The sequence below is a fragment of the Anoplolepis gracilipes genome, chromosome 9 (assembly GCF_047496725.1).
Source record: "Anoplolepis gracilipes chromosome 9, ASM4749672v1, whole genome shotgun sequence".
In the NCBI taxonomy this organism is placed as follows: Eukaryota; Metazoa; Arthropoda; class Insecta; order Hymenoptera; family Formicidae; genus Anoplolepis; species Anoplolepis gracilipes.
In genome coordinates, this window is record NC_132978.1 from 6,821,150 (window position 1) to 6,840,884 (window position 19,735).

General features: G+C 37.9%; 4 protein-coding genes across 6 annotated transcripts; 2 read left to right on the plus strand and 2 right to left on the minus strand.

Annotated features, from left to right (window-relative positions):
- Positions 1 to 158: 158 nt before the first annotated feature.
- Gcs2beta (glucosidase 2 subunit beta) lies at positions 159 to 3,369 on the minus strand. The gene is made up of 2 exons (XM_072899869.1): positions 2,277 to 3,369; positions 159 to 2,206 (listed from the first exon to the last, which is right to left on the minus strand). Exons 1-2 carry the CDS (start codon positions 3,199 to 3,201, stop codon positions 1,524 to 1,526), a joined length of 1,608 nt encoding a protein of 535 aa, XP_072755970.1. The 5' UTR covers positions 3,202 to 3,369; the 3' UTR covers positions 159 to 1,523.
- A 1,095-nt stretch (positions 3,370 to 4,464) lies between these two features.
- Positions 4,465 to 6,144, plus strand: Rnf11 (Ring finger protein 11). Its single transcript, XM_072898964.1, has 2 exons — positions 4,465 to 4,985; positions 5,479 to 6,144. The coding sequence occupies exons 1-2, from the start codon at positions 4,857 to 4,859 to the stop codon at positions 5,860 to 5,862; spliced, it is 513 nt and encodes a 170-aa protein (XP_072755065.1). The 5' UTR covers positions 4,465 to 4,856; the 3' UTR covers positions 5,863 to 6,144.
- Positions 6,145 to 7,328: 1,184 nt separating this feature from the next.
- Lin (protein lines homolog) lies at positions 7,329 to 12,270 on the minus strand. Its single transcript, XM_072898963.1, has 2 exons — positions 11,354 to 12,270; positions 7,329 to 11,009 (listed from the first exon to the last, which is right to left on the minus strand). The coding sequence occupies exon 2, from the start codon at positions 10,833 to 10,835 to the stop codon at positions 9,066 to 9,068; it is 1,770 nt and encodes a 589-aa protein (XP_072755064.1). The 5' UTR covers positions 10,836 to 11,009; positions 11,354 to 12,270; the 3' UTR covers positions 7,329 to 9,065.
- A 997-nt stretch (positions 12,271 to 13,267) lies between these two features.
- Su(w[a]) (suppressor of white-apricot) lies at positions 13,268 to 18,989 on the plus strand. Of its 3 annotated transcripts, none has more exons than XM_072899013.1 (8): positions 13,268 to 13,525; positions 14,526 to 14,695; positions 14,791 to 14,993; positions 15,073 to 15,295; positions 15,559 to 15,638; positions 16,871 to 17,038; positions 17,139 to 18,433; positions 18,527 to 18,989. In XM_072899013.1, the coding sequence occupies exons 1-8, from the start codon at positions 13,329 to 13,331 to the stop codon at positions 18,681 to 18,683; spliced, it is 2,493 nt and encodes an 830-aa protein (XP_072755114.1). In that variant the 5' UTR covers positions 13,268 to 13,328; the 3' UTR covers positions 18,684 to 18,989. The 3 variants fall into 3 exon arrangements, with proteins under 3 accessions (XP_072755114.1, XP_072755113.1, XP_072755115.1); XM_072899012.1 differs by having other exon boundaries at positions 13,269 to 13,525; positions 18,524 to 18,989; XM_072899014.1 differs by lacking the exon at positions 13,268 to 13,525 and adding an exon at positions 13,532 to 13,920 and having other exon boundaries at positions 18,524 to 18,989.
- The last annotated feature ends 746 nt before the right edge of the window (positions 18,990 to 19,735 follow it).

Genomic DNA, 19,735 nt, shown 5'->3' on the forward strand with positions numbered 1-19,735 from the left:
ATATATATAAGAAATAACAAGAGGAATTCTACACACAGGTATACATATGCATATATATATGTGTGTGTGTGTGCGTGTATATACATATATATGTATATACACGCATTTACACAGAACAAATCTCTTTTCATTGATGTAAATAAAGCTGCCATCACAAATTATAGTTACAACAGAACCTCTTTCTCTCTTTATTACATGTATACCCCATAGCATCGCGCATAGTATAGCGCATACGATTAAAAAATTACAAAATATTCGACTTAAATGCTGAACATAGTCTGTACGCATATGTGACTAATCGAAGCTCAGAAACGGTGTGTAATTTTTTCCTGTTTCTTATCGTTTCGAAATATACGTACAAGTATGATATAAAGTATGTTTCGTCAAACGTAGCACTTAGTCATGATCTTGATTTTACTTTTAGATCACATAGAAACTTCTTCGTGTACAAAAAGAGGAATGTAACAGTCAGTTTTAATACAATGGTTTTGCACGTAGTAATGATCTCTTTATCGGTGCCACGGAACGAGATAGGGTTTCAGAATCAATTACCTTGCAGTATTATCACTAACCAACTCTAATACTGAGTCAGCAAACTTTTCGGATGCAAGGATGAATAATTGATCGCAATCATAACGTTGTAATTTGTATACACAGCGGTGCATTCAAACAGAGAGAGAAATACTTCTCCAATTAATACAATATTTTTTTTCTTAAAAAAAAAAAAATTATTCAAGTATATTTAAATGATCCGTCATATATTGTATCAAATTGACCAAAAAATTCTTTTCATCTCTTCTTTTTTTATTAACATATTTTCGATTAATGCATGTATAAATTAATGTAATCCAAAGATATACATCTAAAATATATAGAATACACATATATATTGGCATACATACATATATGCATATATATATATATATATATATATATATATATATGTCATTTACTTTTATAGGGCATATACTTTAAATCAGATTTCTACTTTATAAGTTATAAATTAATATATAATATATGAGAGAAATATAAAAGAAAGCGATCGATTTTTTGATCCAATACATGACTAGATTCTATAAGTTGACAAAATATTTTGTGCTTAATGTTATAATTTTATCTTGAGTTTATACAAAGTATTGATACTAAAATACTATACACGACAGCACCTTTTGTGAATTTTCTTTCATCACTCATAGATGCTTAATAATTCACTATGTTATAGAAAAAAAAATGTAGTGTATATATATTTTCTACTATATATATATTTTATACTATATATATTTTCCAATTGAAGAGAGGCGGATCAAAAATATCTATTAAAATAAAGAAGAAAATAGACGTTACTAATTACATTACCAATTGGATTGTGAAAATATTTGTGAAACGATTTTTCCAATGTTGCTTTCTCGATCCTTACAACACGTCTCGCAACCCGCGAAGAGCGTAAGTGTTTGACAATTCACATTGTACGTGTGACAGACCACGTGCGCGCTTTTATTAGTTTTACTAACGCAGTAATAATTTCACAGTTCATCGTGCTTGTCCGTAGTATCTACCGTACTGGGATTGCAGAGTGCTGGCGTGGAAAATTCCATCGCATACTCGCAACGACTCGGTTCCGTCACCGAGATGAGTTTGTTCTCTATTCCGCACGACAGGGTGACAATGGTGGAACGTGTCGGTCCGTTCCAGCAAGCGAGACCTCGATCAAACTTCATTTTGGTATACTTGTTATCGGCCGTTCCTACCCAGTCGTACCAATGACCCAAATTGACATCACTACCGCCGGATTTGGATCTCTGGGACGTTTTACCGAATAAACACAACTTATAGATATATTCTAGATCAGCGTATTCGAAACACTCGCCATCGAGTGACGCAAACTCTTCTTGTGGCCCGTAATCGCGGTCCAGTTTTTCCTCTAGCTGTCTAATCTCTGACTGCAACTCGTTGACGGCTTTCACGGTTTCCTGAAAACGTTCGCGAGCGCTATTGGCTTCGTCAACGAGTGCTTGTGTTTCTTCATCGTATTGGACTTCTGGTTCCTGTGGTTCAGTCTCCTGTTCCTCTTCAGCGACAGTTCCCTCTTCTTCTGTGTCAGTAATCTCTCCTTCTCCTTCTTCATCTTCTTCCCTTTCATGATCCGAATCATCCAAAGACTGTTGTTCGTCAGTTTCTTTTTTATCCTCTGCTGCTTTAAACATGCCTGCAATTACATAATGAGATTGCATAACAAAGTTTATGGAAGAAAACAAATAGACTTTAATGTAACCTACCTTGCTCCAACATTAAGAAAGGTTTTATGTTTGCCCATGCAGTATCTTCAAATTCTTGCAGAGTGATCTCTCGCTTATCATTGAGGAAATATAAGGCTTCTTCTTCCGATACAGCCCCATCCCTATTTTTATCAAACGTAGCCCTGGTTTGCAATTCTGCCACTGTTATTGTACCACTAGAATCTGAATCTAATAACTTAAAATAATCTTCCACTTCGGAAACATTTAGTTCCTCTTCTTCCTCGCCAGCTTTCTCCTCTGTTGCCGGTTGTTCCGGCTCAACAGGTTTGTACTTTTCCAACGCCAAGCTCTCCCGTTCTTCTGCCTGTGTCTTCAATATTTCCTTCTCCTTCTTCATTAATTCTGCCTCCTCGTAGTCTGCTCTTAGTTTCGCCAAACGCGATTGATGCTCCGTCTTGATTGTTTTGCCTCTTGTCACCAACTCCAAGCGTATCTTGTTACCATCTCGCGCCAACTGCTCCGTCTTCTGTTGCTCCAGCCGGGCCTCTCGGCCCAATTCGCTGCAATTATTTACACAGCTCGTCCTGGAAGCATATTCATCACTCGTATCGCAGCAATCGCACACGCCATCGTTTACCCTCGACGACGGTATATAGGTCGGCTTGTGTCCAGCGTTCTCGCAGTAGAACCAGCCGTTGGCACACGCCGCCGTCCCGGGTTCATCGCTGCTGTCCCCGCAGTCGCAGTAATCGTCATTGACCCACGTGAACGGTATTAACCGGCTACCATCCAGGCACTCAAAATCGTGGTCCGGACGATACAACGAGTTCTTCGCCACAGGTATACCGCGAATCTGTAACACCCCTGAGCCGGCTACGTGGCCCGGCGTGGCCAGGAGAAGGAGGAGGAGACTCGCCGACATCGCGAGCACCAGCAACCGCGATGCCTGATGATGACACTCCATCCTCTAGTCTGCGAGGAAAAGTCTCTCTAAATCACGTCACTTACTTACACGTAACTCCCAGAAACGAGGATCCTTTTTTTTTTTTTTTTTTGAGGTTCGAATATGAACGTGACACGACACACCGCACGTTTGTCCTCCTCTTCCGATTGCGCGTGAGACGTGAGATAACACAATTAGTGTTGCCAACTGTCTAGAAGTAGTGACGTTTAATAAAGGGATTCTTCCATAGACATATAAAATATGTAGGAGCGTTAGCTGTCAATATTTACACTGTAGAGTAACGTTCGATTGACCAATCGGGGCAAAGAATTTTTGTCTCTTTTGTTCTGATTGGTCAATCGAAGTTACTTCATGTATATGTACATACATATTTTATGAATTGAAAGAAAAATATATAATTCATTCATTTTCAATGTTACTGTTTAAATTATGATTAATAAAACTAAAACATTTCCTGAAAGCTGCGCGCTGCTGTATCGCTTTACTGTTAAATATCTGATGAGAAATGTTTTTCTTTAGCTTATTGTTAGATAGTTTAATATATAAAAAAATAGAGAATTACTGCAGAGTATACATGTTTCTAATTCCAGCTCCGATTTTTTATGAAATAGTAAATACAGTCGGACTTCTTATCTTACGACATTTTCAGTCCGGAATCTTCCCCTTAAGGTACGTGTTCATGGTGTCGCTCGTCGCTCATATTCAGTGACAAAAGACATCACATGACCAAAAATAAAAATACCAATTCGTCAATTTTGATCACGTGATCTGTTTTGACGCCAAAAATGAGCGACGAGCGACACCATGAACACGTACCTTTAAACCTCTGATCCTACGACAAAAATTTGAGAGTGGGGGTATAATTCCCCTTTCGCGGTCGTAGCATGGTTTTTTGCCATAGGATAAGAGGTTTCGTAGCATAAAAGGATCGTAGGATAAGAGGTCTGACTGTACATATAGAATACATTTTATAAAATGTATTCTATATGTATTTCAAAAGGGACTCAAAATTGGTGACATAAAAATGAATTCTTTTCGAATAGCTTGTGTTATCTGGGTATTAATTAAAAACGCTTAGCGAACGATATATATATATATATATATAAAATTATATATATATAATTATTGCGCAAACCGCAAAATGGTAGAGGACTTTTATATTCAGTTTGACCTGCTCTATCTGCCCTAGAGAGGTGAAGCGGTAATTAGCGGACACCCTGTATATATTTCCATTTCGACCAATTTCCGTGCCGCCATTATGCGCGAACCTTCACCTGTCGTGCTTGCGCATGATGGCGACGCTCAGCTGGTAGTGACTCGGCTGATGATAGCAGTCATAGTAAAGGATATGTGACGGATGGCCGCGTCTGGTGCATGACGGCCGATATTTCGATCGTGTTAGCCGAGGTTGATATCAGTGTTGCTTTTGTGACGAATGTCATCGCGCGATAATGAACAATGTGCTACAACTAGCGACGGTTTAGCCATTAAAATGGCAACGGGCAAACGGGTGTCAAACGTCGTCGTCGTCGTCGTCATTACGCTTCAGTTGCACCTCGGGCTTCTGTAAATCCGCGCGGTGGGGAGATCGAGATCGAAGGAAGGATCTCGCACGAATGCGACACGAAAGCGACGAACAAAGCTGATAGTGAAACATGGGCAATTGCCTGAAACGCGCCGGCAATCAACAGGACAATACCACTCTGCTGAGCAGCAATCCCGAGCCCAACGCGTCCGCCAGCGGATCTTCGCAGGAGGGCCTCGGACCGCCGATTCCCTACAACGTAATAACGTCGTCATTCGCGTAGTCATTCTTATCAGCTAGGAAATCGCGTCATTTCGTTTTCTGACGGCCGATTTTTCAGCTCTGCCTTGTTGGCGATTTTTTTTTTCCCCTTTCTTTGTTCGCTTTATTTTTTCTTTCTAGTTTGTAAATATAAATTTATCTGAGTCTAAACAGAGAATAATACAATGCGCAACTCGAAGAATTAAGTCTCTTGCACTTTGGCATTTGTTAAATTAATTGCATTAATTCAGTTTCTATATTTTCTTGATTTTATTGCTGTATTTAATTAATGATATCAATTTTAACGGAGATAAAAAATAAAGGGATAGACATTGTCAAAGAATCATACGCTAATTATTATTAAAGATTTGATGTCGAATAACAAGTAAATTTTTGGAACAAATGTACATTTCTCTTCAAGTTCCAAGTATCCATATAAGTAATGTTAGAGATAAAATTATAAGATTAAGTGACTTTCCAATTTTTTATAGCAAGCGGCTTATTATCCATCAATCGCTACGAGGGAACGTCATTTGCAATCCACCAACTTGAACATTGGTCGTGGGATCGGAGTCAATCTAGTGCAGACCAGTGGCTCATCTAATTTGAGCGAAGAGGAACAACAAGTCAGGATTGCTAAGCGCATAGGACTGATACAGCATTTGCCGATGCGAGAATACGATGGTACGAAGAAGGGCGAGTGCGTGATATGCATGATGGAGCTGCTGGTGGGCGAAAAGGTGCGCTATTTACCTTGTATGCACACCTACCACGCGATCTGTATCGACGATTGGTTGTTACGCTCCTTGACTTGCCCGTCATGCATGGAGCCAGTGGATGCGGCGCTAATTAGCTCATATCATCCGACTACTTAATACCAGAGTGACTGGAGTTTTACTTGGTTTGGCCGATCGGCGAATCGGAGTTAAATTATCAGGCTAAAACGTGAAGCAACCGAAGAGAAAGCGAAGGGGAAAGAGAAAGAAAAAAAAAGAACTCGCTACTTTTACTAGAGTATATTAAAGGCTTCAAGGTTAGTAGAGAGATCGTGTGTTAATGGCCTGACTATATTTCGCCGTTACACTCGATTTATACGTGCGTGCTGTTTAATAATAATCTTTATCTCAACTTACACCTATTACATCTGCAAAAGCGAATTTTTTAGATCGTTTCCTACGATATAAAGGAAAGCGAAAAGATTTTATTTCAATTCTATGAAACACATCACATCCGCAAAAATCCTTTTCCTTGTAATGAGTTTTGCTTGTACATTGATTTCTTATATTAGTCGAAACAGAAAGAGGGAGAAAAAAAAGATAGAAAAGGCGGCTTGATGTAAGAGTGCAATAAAGGAGTTCAGTAATGTATGTATGTATGTGCGTAATAACAAGATAAGAAGTGCGATCACATATATGTATGTGGAAATTACATAGTACTCTTTGTATTCCTCCGTACGACTTGTACGATGCTACATTTTCGTGTACATTTTGGCGCAAATGCTTGACATACTCGTGTAAATTCTTTTCTTTTCTCGAATTCTTTTAATCGCATCATTAAATCTCCGTGTAATCTAATCTCAGGTAAAGCGAAATTCAGTCGTGATAATTTTAAGCTCTATCGACATAAAACTTTGCTTTCGAATACCTTGTAGACTACGTGTGCCTGCAGGCACTGCAAACGTACACTTCTTATTTAACAAACCGCGAAATTGCCGAACGAACGACAGTCTGATATATTTTTATGACAAAAAAAAAAAAAGAGTGTCTTTCTAACAATGTCTTTCGAATGATATTTTAATTTCTTTATGTCTCGCATAATGAAAATCGCTTGAACCGCTTCTCTGCCGCTGTTGCACGATCAACATTGAACATTTTTCATTTAGATAACATGTACAGAGAAAAAATGCTTCATTGTATGCTACGAATGATTAGCGGTTTGTATTAATTATCTGTTAACATGTATAGCAACGAATAAATTGGCGGAAAGAAAGAAGAGAAAAAAAGTCATACTTTTGAACTCGCCGCTAATAATGGGCTATGTAACTTAGATTCTGTTGTTGATTTAGTAAAGCTTGTTAAACTAACTTCTGCTACAGTTAAAATAAGGCAGTTGGACATTTCCTGTTTCGCTGAATATAACTGTTTACAGATATGTACAGTCTCGCGAGTAGTTTCGTACATCAGTCAGTGTATAAAAAAAAATGCGATAATTTTAACAAACTTGAAGCAACACATTTTGCGAAGAGAAAACGCAAACAAGTGTTTAATTTATATAAAAAGAAGGAAAGCTTAACAATATGGTACCGCTAAGTTTTCGTTTTAAATGTGAGAAAAATATAAAATGCTGTGAAATAGTGATTTATTGACGAAGTACAGAAATATATAAATAATGATTTAATATGCAAATATAAATATTTAGTAAAAAAATTTTGTGTTTTTAAAAATTATCCATATCTCGACACACAAAATTTCTCGATCGTACTTCGATCGAGCGTATTTAAATAATTAGAACTATATTTGCAAATTCTAAATAGTGAGTAGTAATTTTATAAAGGAGATACGTCGAAAAACGCTAACGTTACAAACTTAAATTCTACATATGACCTTTCTAAAAATCCGGACGGTTTGTCCCGATAAGACAAGCGCGTTACATCGCTCTAATCAATGTATCAAACACTATTTGCATGATTAATCGCGGAGCATCAGTGACAATCTGCCGGGATACATTATAATCGCAATTCTCGGTAGTGACAATTGTATTCAATTTGCATTGACAGAGATAATAAATTTTAGTTGGAAAAAAAAAATCTTTTAGATCTATTATACAGTCGAATGATCTTTCCGCAAAGGTATGGAATTATTAAGCCGCTGCTGTATCGAAAAACGATGGCGCACATACACGATGTCCTCCGAGAATAAGTCATACATTCGACATATAATCGGGAGGAGATTTAATTAAACGACATCATAATTATAAAAGTAAAAATATGAGAATTTTAGTGTATTACATACAATACTTATAGAAAGAAATGTTATCTGAATACGCCGCGTTAATCGTTGTTAATATATTTATTATTTACATACAAGTATTGATTTATCAGAAATCTCTTGAAACAATTTCTGATAATTGCTCCGTTCTTTACTTTAGAAGTTCTAATAACGTAAAAGAAAAATTAGTTTCTCGTCTGCAATAAAATAATTGCTAAAGAAATGTATTCTTAATATCAAATGTTTGCCAATTATATTTTACGAATTGTATAACGCTCTTACGATTCTTTGATCAAAAGTTTGTAAATTTATTTTTTATATAGCTACACAAGTGATTTGGCAGTCTCTAATATATTTTGTGTATTATGTTTATCTTATTTGTCACGTTGTGCAGTTAATTGTTATTAATTATAAAGAAAAAGATTATTTCTTTTTTAAATTTCTTCGAAATTAAAGAGATTTGTATTAGAAAGTTGGCAAAGACGTAATTACGAGATATGTACATATTTCTCACATCAGGTATTATTACCGAAATACGAATAAAAATTACATTTACAAATGTGACTGGCAAACTGTACAAATAGTTTGAAGTGTACATATAAATATTATTCTAGTGGTATACAACATGGGTCTTCGCAATGGTGCTTTGGCAGAGGTATACTTTATTTAGCACCACACAAATGCAGTTTCGTTTTGAGATGATCGATACAAATCTCGTTATTCCCCTTTTTTGTACTAGTCTGATTGAATTGATGATTAGGTGGATTCTTCTCAAAACTTCACTGATTCATGAACAGACGAAAGTACCTTCCTCTTGCAATTTCAACTATGTTGGAAAATTTCGCTAAGGATTAATAAATAGAAACACGTTCGTTTTTCTGATCTCCCCAAAGATTTCGAAGACTATTGAAATCGAATCAATTCAGTCGCTTTTTTACTATGTGAAATGCGGCAATCTGTATAGCTACACGTGATAATTTACAGATGAACAAAATCTAGCTAACGTTCGGAAAGAGATTCGTACAATTTGTACATGTTTGATTGACCTGGCAGCTAATCGAATCTCTCTTTTTATATTTTATATGTTTATCTTATATAACAGATGCGTTACCGTTCTCTACATTACCCTCGTAAAAGGACTCGCATTTCTCGAGCAGACGAAGAACCGGACTAATATTATACGGGAATAGCGCTTTTGATACCAATCGATCGATAGCCAACCGTAATCTTATCAATATCGTCATAGTATCGTCCAGCTCGCGGCCGCAACACTCGACGAATTCGCCCCAATTGCGCCTGATGTACTTAAGGAATCGCAACAGGTACAGTAGAAAACAGGTTTCATTGCTAACCAGCAGGTCTAATAACACATTTGGGTCATGCGACACTACGTGGATAAATTGCACAAAAGTCAGCGTAGGTCTGAGAGGACTGAGTACCGATCTTGAGACCGGGCCGTTTGGTGATCCGCGATAGAAGAGGCCCACAGCGACGTCCAGGCAACAGACCATACCTTCGATTAGAAAGTCGTCTTGATCGTGGAACATCTGCACAACCCACTGAGATAGCGGCATCTCCGGATGGAAAGGCATCAGCGCCTTTACGCATTGGTCCAGCTGACGCAGTACTTCGCGGATGCTCCTGTCGATTACCGCCATGTCCTCGTCGAGATCTTCGGCCTCAGAGCCCAGGGACGAATCGCTTGAGTCACTGCGGGTCTCCCGCACTGTTACGGCGGCGCTCTTCAGCACTAGCAGAACCATCTTCTGCAATAGCGGGCGATCACCGTCACTGGTGCCGCCACCGAAGCTGCCTGAACCGTGACGATACGGTAACGCGTCGAGCAATCGATGATCCTTGACAACGCGCACGATTAGGGTCGCCAAGGAACATGGTTCGTCCGGCAGCACGTCTTGCAGCGCTAGCGTGCTACCATAACACAACACCTCGTTGAACAGACCAAGCAGATGTCGCCAGATCACACCCGGCAGGTTGCTGTTGAGCAAGAGTACGAAATCGTTCAGCTTAGAATAAAAGGGCTTGGTATCAATGACAGACAGATTAGCTTTAACCGAGATGATGGTCTCCCACAGGTGCAGGAACGTGATGACAACGGACGTATGTTGTGGCGTATAAGTCCTGAGAATGAGTTTGAACTTGGACACGAGGCTGGTCCACTTGGATTCCAGCGCCTTCACGCACATTGCCTTGATCGCCGTACTGTCAAAGCTCTCGGTATCGGAGACGATGTGCGTGTTGCAACCGGGCGAGACGGGCGTGTCTGCGTCCTCCAGCGGATGTATACTGCAGTCCTTGTGCTCGACTACCCTCTTGACCACATCCAGCGTGAAGAGCATCTGGCTAGGCGAGTGTGTGTTCACCAGAGATTGCATGAGCCTCTCCAACCAGGCAATCTCTACGTTATCCCTCATGAGGATGAAAAATGACGCGAGCACGCGACTTCCGGCGAACGATATAAATTTGTTAGACGTATAGGACAGATCGATGATTTGATCGATAATGCCGTGCTCGTTTCGCGCCAGAGCATCGCAAACGTCAACCACTCTCTTGCACATGACACCTCGTACATTCTGCTTGATCGCCAAGTCGAACAACAACTGTAAAGCGCTCAGAAACTCCAGGATTTGATCTGTATGCCACTCGGACAGTACGGCGGGACGGATACTGCCGTTGGCTCCCTCCACCGTGGTATTGATAAATGGTTTGCGTAGACTGCTCTCTGACATGTGGCACAAACATCGCGTAAGCAGGCTACTTTCAAATTCTTCAATTTCAGCAAGCCAATTCTTAGCGTCCTCGCTATTTGCAATGCGCTGCTTTTTCTTAACTGGTTCCTCCATTGTATCAACAGAAAAATAAAGATGATAACGTGCAGAAGCACCATCAACTTTTATCAAGTCAACTCTCTCATGTGGATGACACCGCAGAGAGACGTATGTCTGAGGAATGATAAACAAATCGCATTCTGTATCAGCCCATTGCAGTTACCGGGTGTATAAGGCCATCGGAAATACCTGTTGCAAAAAAATATATTATATTATATATGCGAATAAAATATGAATTCTTTTGTGTATAAAATTGTATCGTAAACAAGAAGAAAAATGAGAATTTATTCATAATCTGCAACAATAGTTTTTTCCAAATAAATTTTTGTCTATGTTTTTTCATATTCAATTACACCATAGTGCTATATACTATATACTATAGTACAAATATTACTTGAAAAATTGTACAAACGAGCTTAAAGAATTGTGCAAATGTTCTTGTACAAGTATATAACTGATTTAATACAGCCACGTATAGTAGATGACGACTCTGCGCGTAATACCAGAAGCTGGTGACCAGTGGATAAACTTACAGCATTAAATTTCCACCAGGGCTATCCACGCCGGGGATGCAAAACGAGACGTTTCCTAGTTCCAATACAACGTGCAAGCAAGTGATTTCCGCATTCGCGCGTTTCACGTATGCATCCTTCGGCGAAGGCTATGATGCTGCAGCCTGGAAAGCACGCTTCTGCCGATCAAGTCGGACTCGGAGAGAAACTCGGGGCGGGCCAAGTTTAACTAAAACAAGTGGGCGGGTATGAAAATCGCGGGATGATATACGGATGCCAACGCCGATGGAGCGCGAGCGTTGTCGTTGCTGGACGTGCTCCGAGATGGGATCCGACCTCCTCTCGAGCGGGGGCCTCGTCGCGCTCGGCGGGGATCTTTCAGCGCGGACGATGCGGCACGTGTAACGTTACTCGATCGTCGGCCGAGTCAGCCACCCGGGGCCGACGGAATTCCTTTCTTGGCTGGGAGAAATGACAGAGCAGCACGCACACACTACGTTTCGCACGGGCAACGGGCACACATAGCACATAGCACACAGCAGCCAAACACGCTGTTGCCACGTATACGACGTGCTACCGACGGCCACTCGAAATACAGAAGCTCTCGCGGTCGGCGAACGGTGTGGGCGACCAACGGTCGACGTGCGCACCGTGACCGATGTCGGGCGGCGAGACGTCAAGTCCACGGCCGCGTCGCACGAGATTCCGGTCTGTTAGCGTGCATTCTCGGCCGGGCATCGTGCGGAGCCGCGTAACACGGTAGCTACCCGTCGCGCATTCCATAACGTACTGAGGGGGCGGTACGCGGGTCCCCGCGCGGGCGATCGCCCGCGGACGCGACCGCCGGTCGGCAAGATAATCCGTCGGCGTCTATAATACGCCGTTATCGCGGATATAAGTCGCCCGGATGAAATGTCGTGCGATAAATAAGCGCGCGATCATCGGCAACTCAGCATCCGATCGTGGCGACCCGCCGCGGCCGGCTTGCCAACCCCGAGGCGGGTAATTCAATTCGTTATTTGCAACTTCTTTCGGTTATTCATTTTCAATATTATTATATAGGTTTTTTATCGCCACATTCTTACCATAATTTGTTTTAAATTACGATTTAATGCTTATAAATATTCTCATATGTATTTCTAAACGCATCGAATTATACGCTATATTAATTTAATGTTATCCAAAATTTATTTTATTTTATTTTATTTATTTTGTTCCCGCTCTCTACAGCACTTATTGTTTCAATATTTATTAATTATAAGAGAGCTATTCTTAACTGTTTTATCGTTATATATATATATATATATATATATATATATATATATAATTGTACATATTAATTATTTGTGTATATAATATAAGTGGAGAATAATATTGCTGGTATGTGAAATTTATTTGCTCAAAGAACATTTATTTCATAAACACATAACGTGCGAATATATATATCTCTATACTTTATTTATTATTAAAATTAATATAAAAAACACATGCGCGTGGTAAAAGTAATATTGTAAAATTAAATTTCGCATACATGCAAAAATATATGTATAATAATTGCAACATGAATTTTATTCGATTCTAATAAAGCACGTTAAATTCAATACATAATTTTATGTATTATATGTTCCCTGACACAGATATATTATACAAAACAAATATTATACAAGAGAAAAAATATATATAGATGACATATATTTATAAATTTGAATTACATATAGATTTTATTTCTTTTAATGCTTCCCTTTTTTGTATTATGGCACGTGAAATTATAAATAGAATTCTCTCGGTGCCGAGTTTTTAAACGTATAAAGTAGTCTTTAGGTATCGCAAATTTTAAAATATACAATTTTTAGGGACAGGCGTTGTCGGGCAATTCCGGGTTCCGGGACAGAAGCGACGCTAGCGCTGGCTTCCTGCAATGCGCGGCGATTATCGGAAATAATTTCGCAGTCGCAGTACAGTCACTCGCGGGTCGCGGGTCAATTGCAATCGGAAAATGGCGTCGTCGAAAAACCAACGGTGGATGGTAGACTCGGGCATTCTGCGTAAAAAGAATACCGACGAGGAACCGCAGGAGCTGTTGGTGTTTGGCTATAGCTGCAAATTATTTCGCGATGATGACAAGGCGAAAATGATTGATCAGGGAAAACATTTGATACCATGGATGGGCGATAGCACATTGAAGATAGACAGGTCCGTTTCTCTAACCTAGACAAATTTCTCATCTAGGATATTTGTTTATGCCTTCTGCATATAAAATTATGCATCGTACATAATGTCACGTTTCTCCAATGAAAATGATTGACCTAAACAAAAATACAAAAAAAAAAAAAAAAAAAAAAAAAAAAAATTTGACCAAAAATCAACAAGCGCCAAGTGCTGCATTTAAATGCAAAAAAAATCCCTCTTGTTCTCTTTCATCATTAATTTCTGGATAAGTGGACTGGAAACTGTTTAAGGCTTCCGCAGGTGTTATCTCGGCTGTGAAACGCTCAGTGTGGCAGCGCGATTTATGCGCTCTGCACGAGCGCAGAATCAGGTGCTCTCGTGACGCGGCGCTTATGGCTGGCCGTCTATGCAACAGCAAGGTGAGACACAGCGTAGAGAGACAAATGGCAGCTGACGATTGTAGGTATTATACAATCGTTCAGCATGGTATGTATTAGCACATTAGACTCCGCTTTGTCTCAGGAAGCGCATAGGTCATTCTTATATATACTCACAAGTATACAGTATAAATTTGTCGACGTTACGTACACACATATGTATATGCAAATTTATTTGTATCGATACTGGAGTAATACTGATAATGGAGTAATACGGATAATATTCCTGTTTTGATACATTTATCTTTAGCGTACAATGTAAATGTTAAAAAAAAAAAATCTCATGTGTTTAAAAAGTTTAGAATATTAAAGATAAATATAAATAATATATATTAGAAACGATAGAAACTACTTTTATATATTATTATATTATATATCATGAGTATATTCATGTCGATATTTAGTTTAAAAAACAAAACGCGACAACGGAGATAAAAATATTGCGCAAGGTGCCCTCTACAACTCTGTTTTATTTCAGAGAAATTACTTTGGTGGGATTTAAATTTGCAGATGCCGTGGCCAACTGTGTACATCAATCTAAAACAATATCATCTTCCTTCTCTAATGGTTTTATTGTATGTGCATAGATATGATGGACGAGGGGCACTGGCTGACTTACGGATTCATGAGCCACCACCAGGTGGTTTTGATCAACGGACAATACTTACCGAAGAGGAATTAAAAGTAGAGCAACTCTGTGACGAGGAGCGCTATCGATCCCTCTACAATAATGACGCGGAAGAATCCATGTATCATGGTAATATATCTTTCTGTCTAAAAACGTTTCATTACATTTTAATTATTATAATAATTTAATATATGTATTATACAACATAAAAATACCTATTGCAGAAGAAGAAATAAAAAGATTACATCAAGCATTGGATTCTGAATCTTCGTACAATCAAGTTGGATATAATTATAACGAAGATGAAAACAATCAAAAGGCTTCTGGAGAGGATTCTCAGAGTCCGAAACAATCGGAGGACTCGCAAGAGGAAGATCAGGCGTTTGTGCCACCTCCCGAGCTAGAAATTCCCGAGGGAATGATTCTGGTAAGATATTATTTTACTTATCGATCATATTTTTATCAACATATATTTACATAAAGATGTATTAATTTTATGTGTTTAGCCGGAAACACAGAAATTGAGTGCCATTATAACGAAAACGGCGCTGTTTATAAGTCAACATGGAAGCCAGTTGGAAATCTTGATAAAGACGAAACAGGCAAATAATCCGCAGTTTGCGTTCCTATCGATAGACGAGCCGCTCCATCAGTATTACAAATTTCTCCTCGATGCTATCAAGAATGGAAAATATAATCCCGAAAAGCAACCTGAGAAGGAAGAAACTGGTACGTATTTTATTTTTTATAACAAACAGTGTCTTATAGTAATTACATTGAAGTTGACGTTATTGAGTTGAAGTAATTGAAGCGACATAAAGCAGGATTTGATTACCCACACCTACTTTGATTCTACTTAGTTTTTCTTGCCGTAAGTATTGCCAATAAATTTTTGTTAATACTTTAATTGGTAATCACTATACGTATTCTATTTTAATGATTTCTAAGAGATATACACGATTCTTATTGTTATTTTTCTTTTTCACTGATAGAATCTGAGGAAGAGTCAGACCAAGATGACGAATCGTACCTGCATCCAAGTCTTGCGCCGTCATTTACTAAAATTGAAGCGGTAAGTTTATATACATGTGCAGAGATTATTTGCACGCTGTACATTAATCTGTTCTTGAAAATGCATAATCGATCCCTTTCATGCGGAAGAATTTTGCGTTCGGAATAATTCGAAATGTGGAAGACCTTTGCTGGACCACACTGAATTGCTTTTAGAATGACGCTCTCGAAATTCACGGATCAGAATAGGATGAAATATTAATAATACTCTACAACACACTAATTTATGTGTCAAATATTTCTGCTTCCAGGGCTGATTCTGGTATGCATTGGACATATGTATTCTCATACATTTTTATTTATTCATTTATAACACCATTTCTTAAAATATTAATCTTTTCATTTCATGCGCGTATAATGTATCAATGAAGATACATAAACATCATAGTAAATGTATATATGATTAGTATTTTTTAATTCTGTTGCTTTAACAGAGAAATAATAAAGTGAATATAACTTGACCAAATAGAATTAAGATTTTTTATGGATTATATATATAATGCAGTATATAATATTAATTATAAATACGTCACACATACAGAGTTGATAAAAAATGTTTTTTATTTTACTAAGATTTTTATGACAAATTGTATATAAATACGAGTGTAAACTTATATAATTGAGTTTACTTATATAATTGAGTATTAAAATAAAAGCTAATAATTACTTTTCAATATGGACTCTGAAAAAAATTGATATTTGTCCCATCTTGGTACAAATTTGAAGGTTTCTTCTGAAAATTTCGACTCTTGATATTTAATCCATTCTTGAACAGCATTTTGTACCACTATTATCTAAAACCATCTTCCAAGGTGTTTCTTCAAGGTGGTACAAGTGCATCAATCTTTTTAAAAATTACATTTAAAAAAATAGTAATTAGCTTACATTTTAACACAAGTGTAATTTGTGTGTATGTTATAAATAAAAGTCTTAGTAAAACAGGGAATCTTACTTTTTGTTCAACTTTTAGTTATACATAGCTGGAAAATATTCATTAAATTATTAATTACTATTTGTAATTTTATATAGTTAGAAATAAGTGTTCTATTGAAATAGGTTTCATTATCTTCTTCTATGATCTATTTCTAAAGCTAAAAATCTGTATTTATAGATATATAAATTATATAGATATATATCGAAAATGTGAATTATGTATATTTCCAGTTTTTATTTTGATAAGTAGGAAAATATAAATGTGCAGAATTAATATAAAAAAACTTTTCATTTTTATAGGCACCCAGCATACCGAGCATACAATACAAACCATCAGCGGATTGCGCGTATTCCATGCTTGTGAATAAGATTACGGGAAAACCACCACCATCCAAAGTACCACAGGTATTAGATCCAACGATACAGCCGATACCGTCCGCTGGGTATTATCCTCCAATGCCACCACAGGTACATAAAGTTTTGGAATCGTTTTAATAACAGAATATATTGATAAAATTTATAAATATTTTTTTGTTATTTTTTTATTATATAATTTTTTTCTTTTTAGAGTTACCCTCCTTATCCTACGCCAATGCAATACTCGCACGGTCCAGTTATATATGGGCCAAACGGACAGATGCAATCGTCTTCGCAACTCGTCAACATGCCAATCATGTCAAATGATACGGCTATGACGCAAACTGCATTGCCCAAGGAAACACCAACGCCACTGGTGCCATACGGAATACCTACGCAAAAACCACTTAGTAGACCCTCTTTTATTGTACCACCGGCGGACGTACAAATCATCATCGATAAGATGGCGAGTTACGTGGCGAAAAACGGTCGTGATTTTGAGACGATCGTTAAAAACAAGGGAGATTCTAGATTCAACTTTTTGGAACTGTCGCATCAGTATCATGGTTACTATGCGCACAAGCTGACGATGTATGAGGGCGCGATAAATCCGAAGGTGTTGACGGAGGAGAAGCTACTGCAAAAGCAAGAACCACAGGAGGAGAAACAAAAAAAGCTAGAGGAATTGCAGAAGAAGCAGCAGCGAATGGAGGAAGTGCAGAAGCGGGTAAAGATGATACAGGCGAAGAAGAAGAATAGTGGTGACACGAAAACGAAGCAAAGTACGGGATCTGTAAAACAAATCACCACTGTTTCGTTCTCCATCAAAAAGCCGAAAGACGGAGAGAGCACAGTGATCGAGAAGAGAAATGCGTTACCGTTGGAGGAGAGCGACGAAGAGATGGACGACGACAAAAAGGATACTAATTCTAAACCTGGTTCACCTCAGAATAGCATTGCCGACGCGAATTCTTCTATTCCCCCTATCGAAGACAAAGATCCACCAAGATCGGACAAGAAACCGAAGAGCGACGACAAAGAATTGGTGGATCTGACGGATGATATTCTCGAGGATTGTCAGAAGGAGATCAGGCACAAACAGGCACAGGAAGACAGACTCAAGGACAAGTTGTTGGCGGCCGCGCGAGATAAATTGTCCAAGGAACGACAATTGCAACTTGAAAGGAAAAAGAAAGCCGCCATCTTTCTAAGTCATATCCAAGTACCGATATCCAAGACCAGTTCTACCGTCACAGTGAACCAAAACTCCAGAAAGGATGACTCGGATGAGGTGCAATCTGTGCCGTCGCCGCTTCTCTCTGAAGAAAATAAAGATAAATCTTCGCAAGATACGAAAACATGCGGGAATTCTTTGATGGATCGATTGAAGAGCGCAGACTTGAGTGGCAAGAGGTCGCGACAGCGTTCCAGGAGTCGAAGCGGAAGTCGCACAGACAGGCACAAACTGCATAAAAAACACAAGAAAAAGAAAAATTCTCATCGAAGGTATTCGAAGTTATTTGATTTTTCAATTCTTTGAAACATTTTTAAAAGTGTTTTATTTTTATCGAAATGTTTGCGCGTGTATGATTTCAGCAGTTACGATAGCTCCAGTTCTTCACGTTCGCATCGATCCAAGAAAAACAAAAAATCATCCTCGCATAGATCGCGCTCGCGTAGTCCTTCGCATAGACACCGGCATAATATACGACGACGAGGGAGCAACACGAGCTATTCGGACTCGAGCTCGCCTTGATGGCATCTCTTCGCTTGATTCAAATAAGTTTGTATCAAGCAATATTGTATATATACGTACATAAAATGAATATACGTAACATATATTATAAATTATAATTGCGTGTATATTATATGACAACAAGTTTGATACAGTTTTTGTCTCAAAGTGACAAGAAAATTTATTTGCTACTTGATTGCCATTTAACGTATTTGTTACAAATTATACCTCTTATGCCATTTATATACTTATTGTGTATATCTTTCCATCATTGATCATATCATTTGTGGTGTATATTTCCAATGATAATATCATTTTTTAATGTTATTTATTCTTAAATCAGTTTTTTATCATACTTTCCATCTCCAAATTTCTCCTAAATTCCAATTTGTTTAATGTGTACAGAGATTGCTTATTTTACTTTTCAACGATTTTACATAGTTGATAAATTGATGGGTATATTTTTTGAATAGGAAGAGATACGTTATGAAAAAAGAAGAATAAAATCAAAATTATGTATAAAATCAAAATTGCTATTCTAAATTTGATAACATATGAAAAAGTTAAGATGGATCTCACAAAATTCTTGTACTCATAAAACTCTTGTATACAAATATAAAAGTTTCTTGATTATAACATGCGAGTATGAAGCGATTTTGCAATATCAAAGGAGTTATCAAATTGGATATTTCCACCACGCATCACGTAAGTGGTTACATTTATCAACAAATAAATGCAAATATCATTGTTTACGCTTGCGTCTGCATTTACTGTAATATTTATGTGCGCAATGACATCAAATCACCAAAAACAAAATCTTTAAAGATTGAAACGCGTGTATACGTGTAATCCATAATGTATGGCAATTGAATCTATTTGTAGCGAACGACGTCAATTATATTATTTTATTTTTCGCATGTTTCTGTTATGCGTTCGCATTAGAAGTGTCAACCGATTATCATAGCAAATCGATTGGACTTAACACGGTTAAGTGAACAATCACTATATTATCTATATATATATAAAATATATTGCAGATTTATGAGTGGACGATTTAGAAATCTATTTTTGAA

Coding starts and splice junctions, on each gene's coding strand:
- Gcs2beta (XM_072899869.1), bottom strand. CDS start 3,201: ATGGAGTGTCATCATCAGGCATCGCGGTTGCTGGTGCTCGCGATGTCG. Junction 2,207..2,276: donor TTTCTTAATGTTGGAGCAAG/GTAGGTTACATT, acceptor ATGTAATTGCAG/GCATGTTTAAAGCAGCAGAG.
- Rnf11 (XM_072898964.1), top strand. CDS start 4,857: ATGGGCAATTGCCTGAAACGCGCCGGCAATCAACAGGACAATACCACT. Junction 4,986..5,478: donor GACCGCCGATTCCCTACAAC/GTAATAACGTCG, acceptor AATTTTTTATAG/CAAGCGGCTTATTATCCATC.
- Lin (XM_072898963.1), bottom strand. CDS start 10,835: ATGGAGGAACCAGTTAAGAAAAAGCAGCGCATTGCAAATAGCGAGGAC.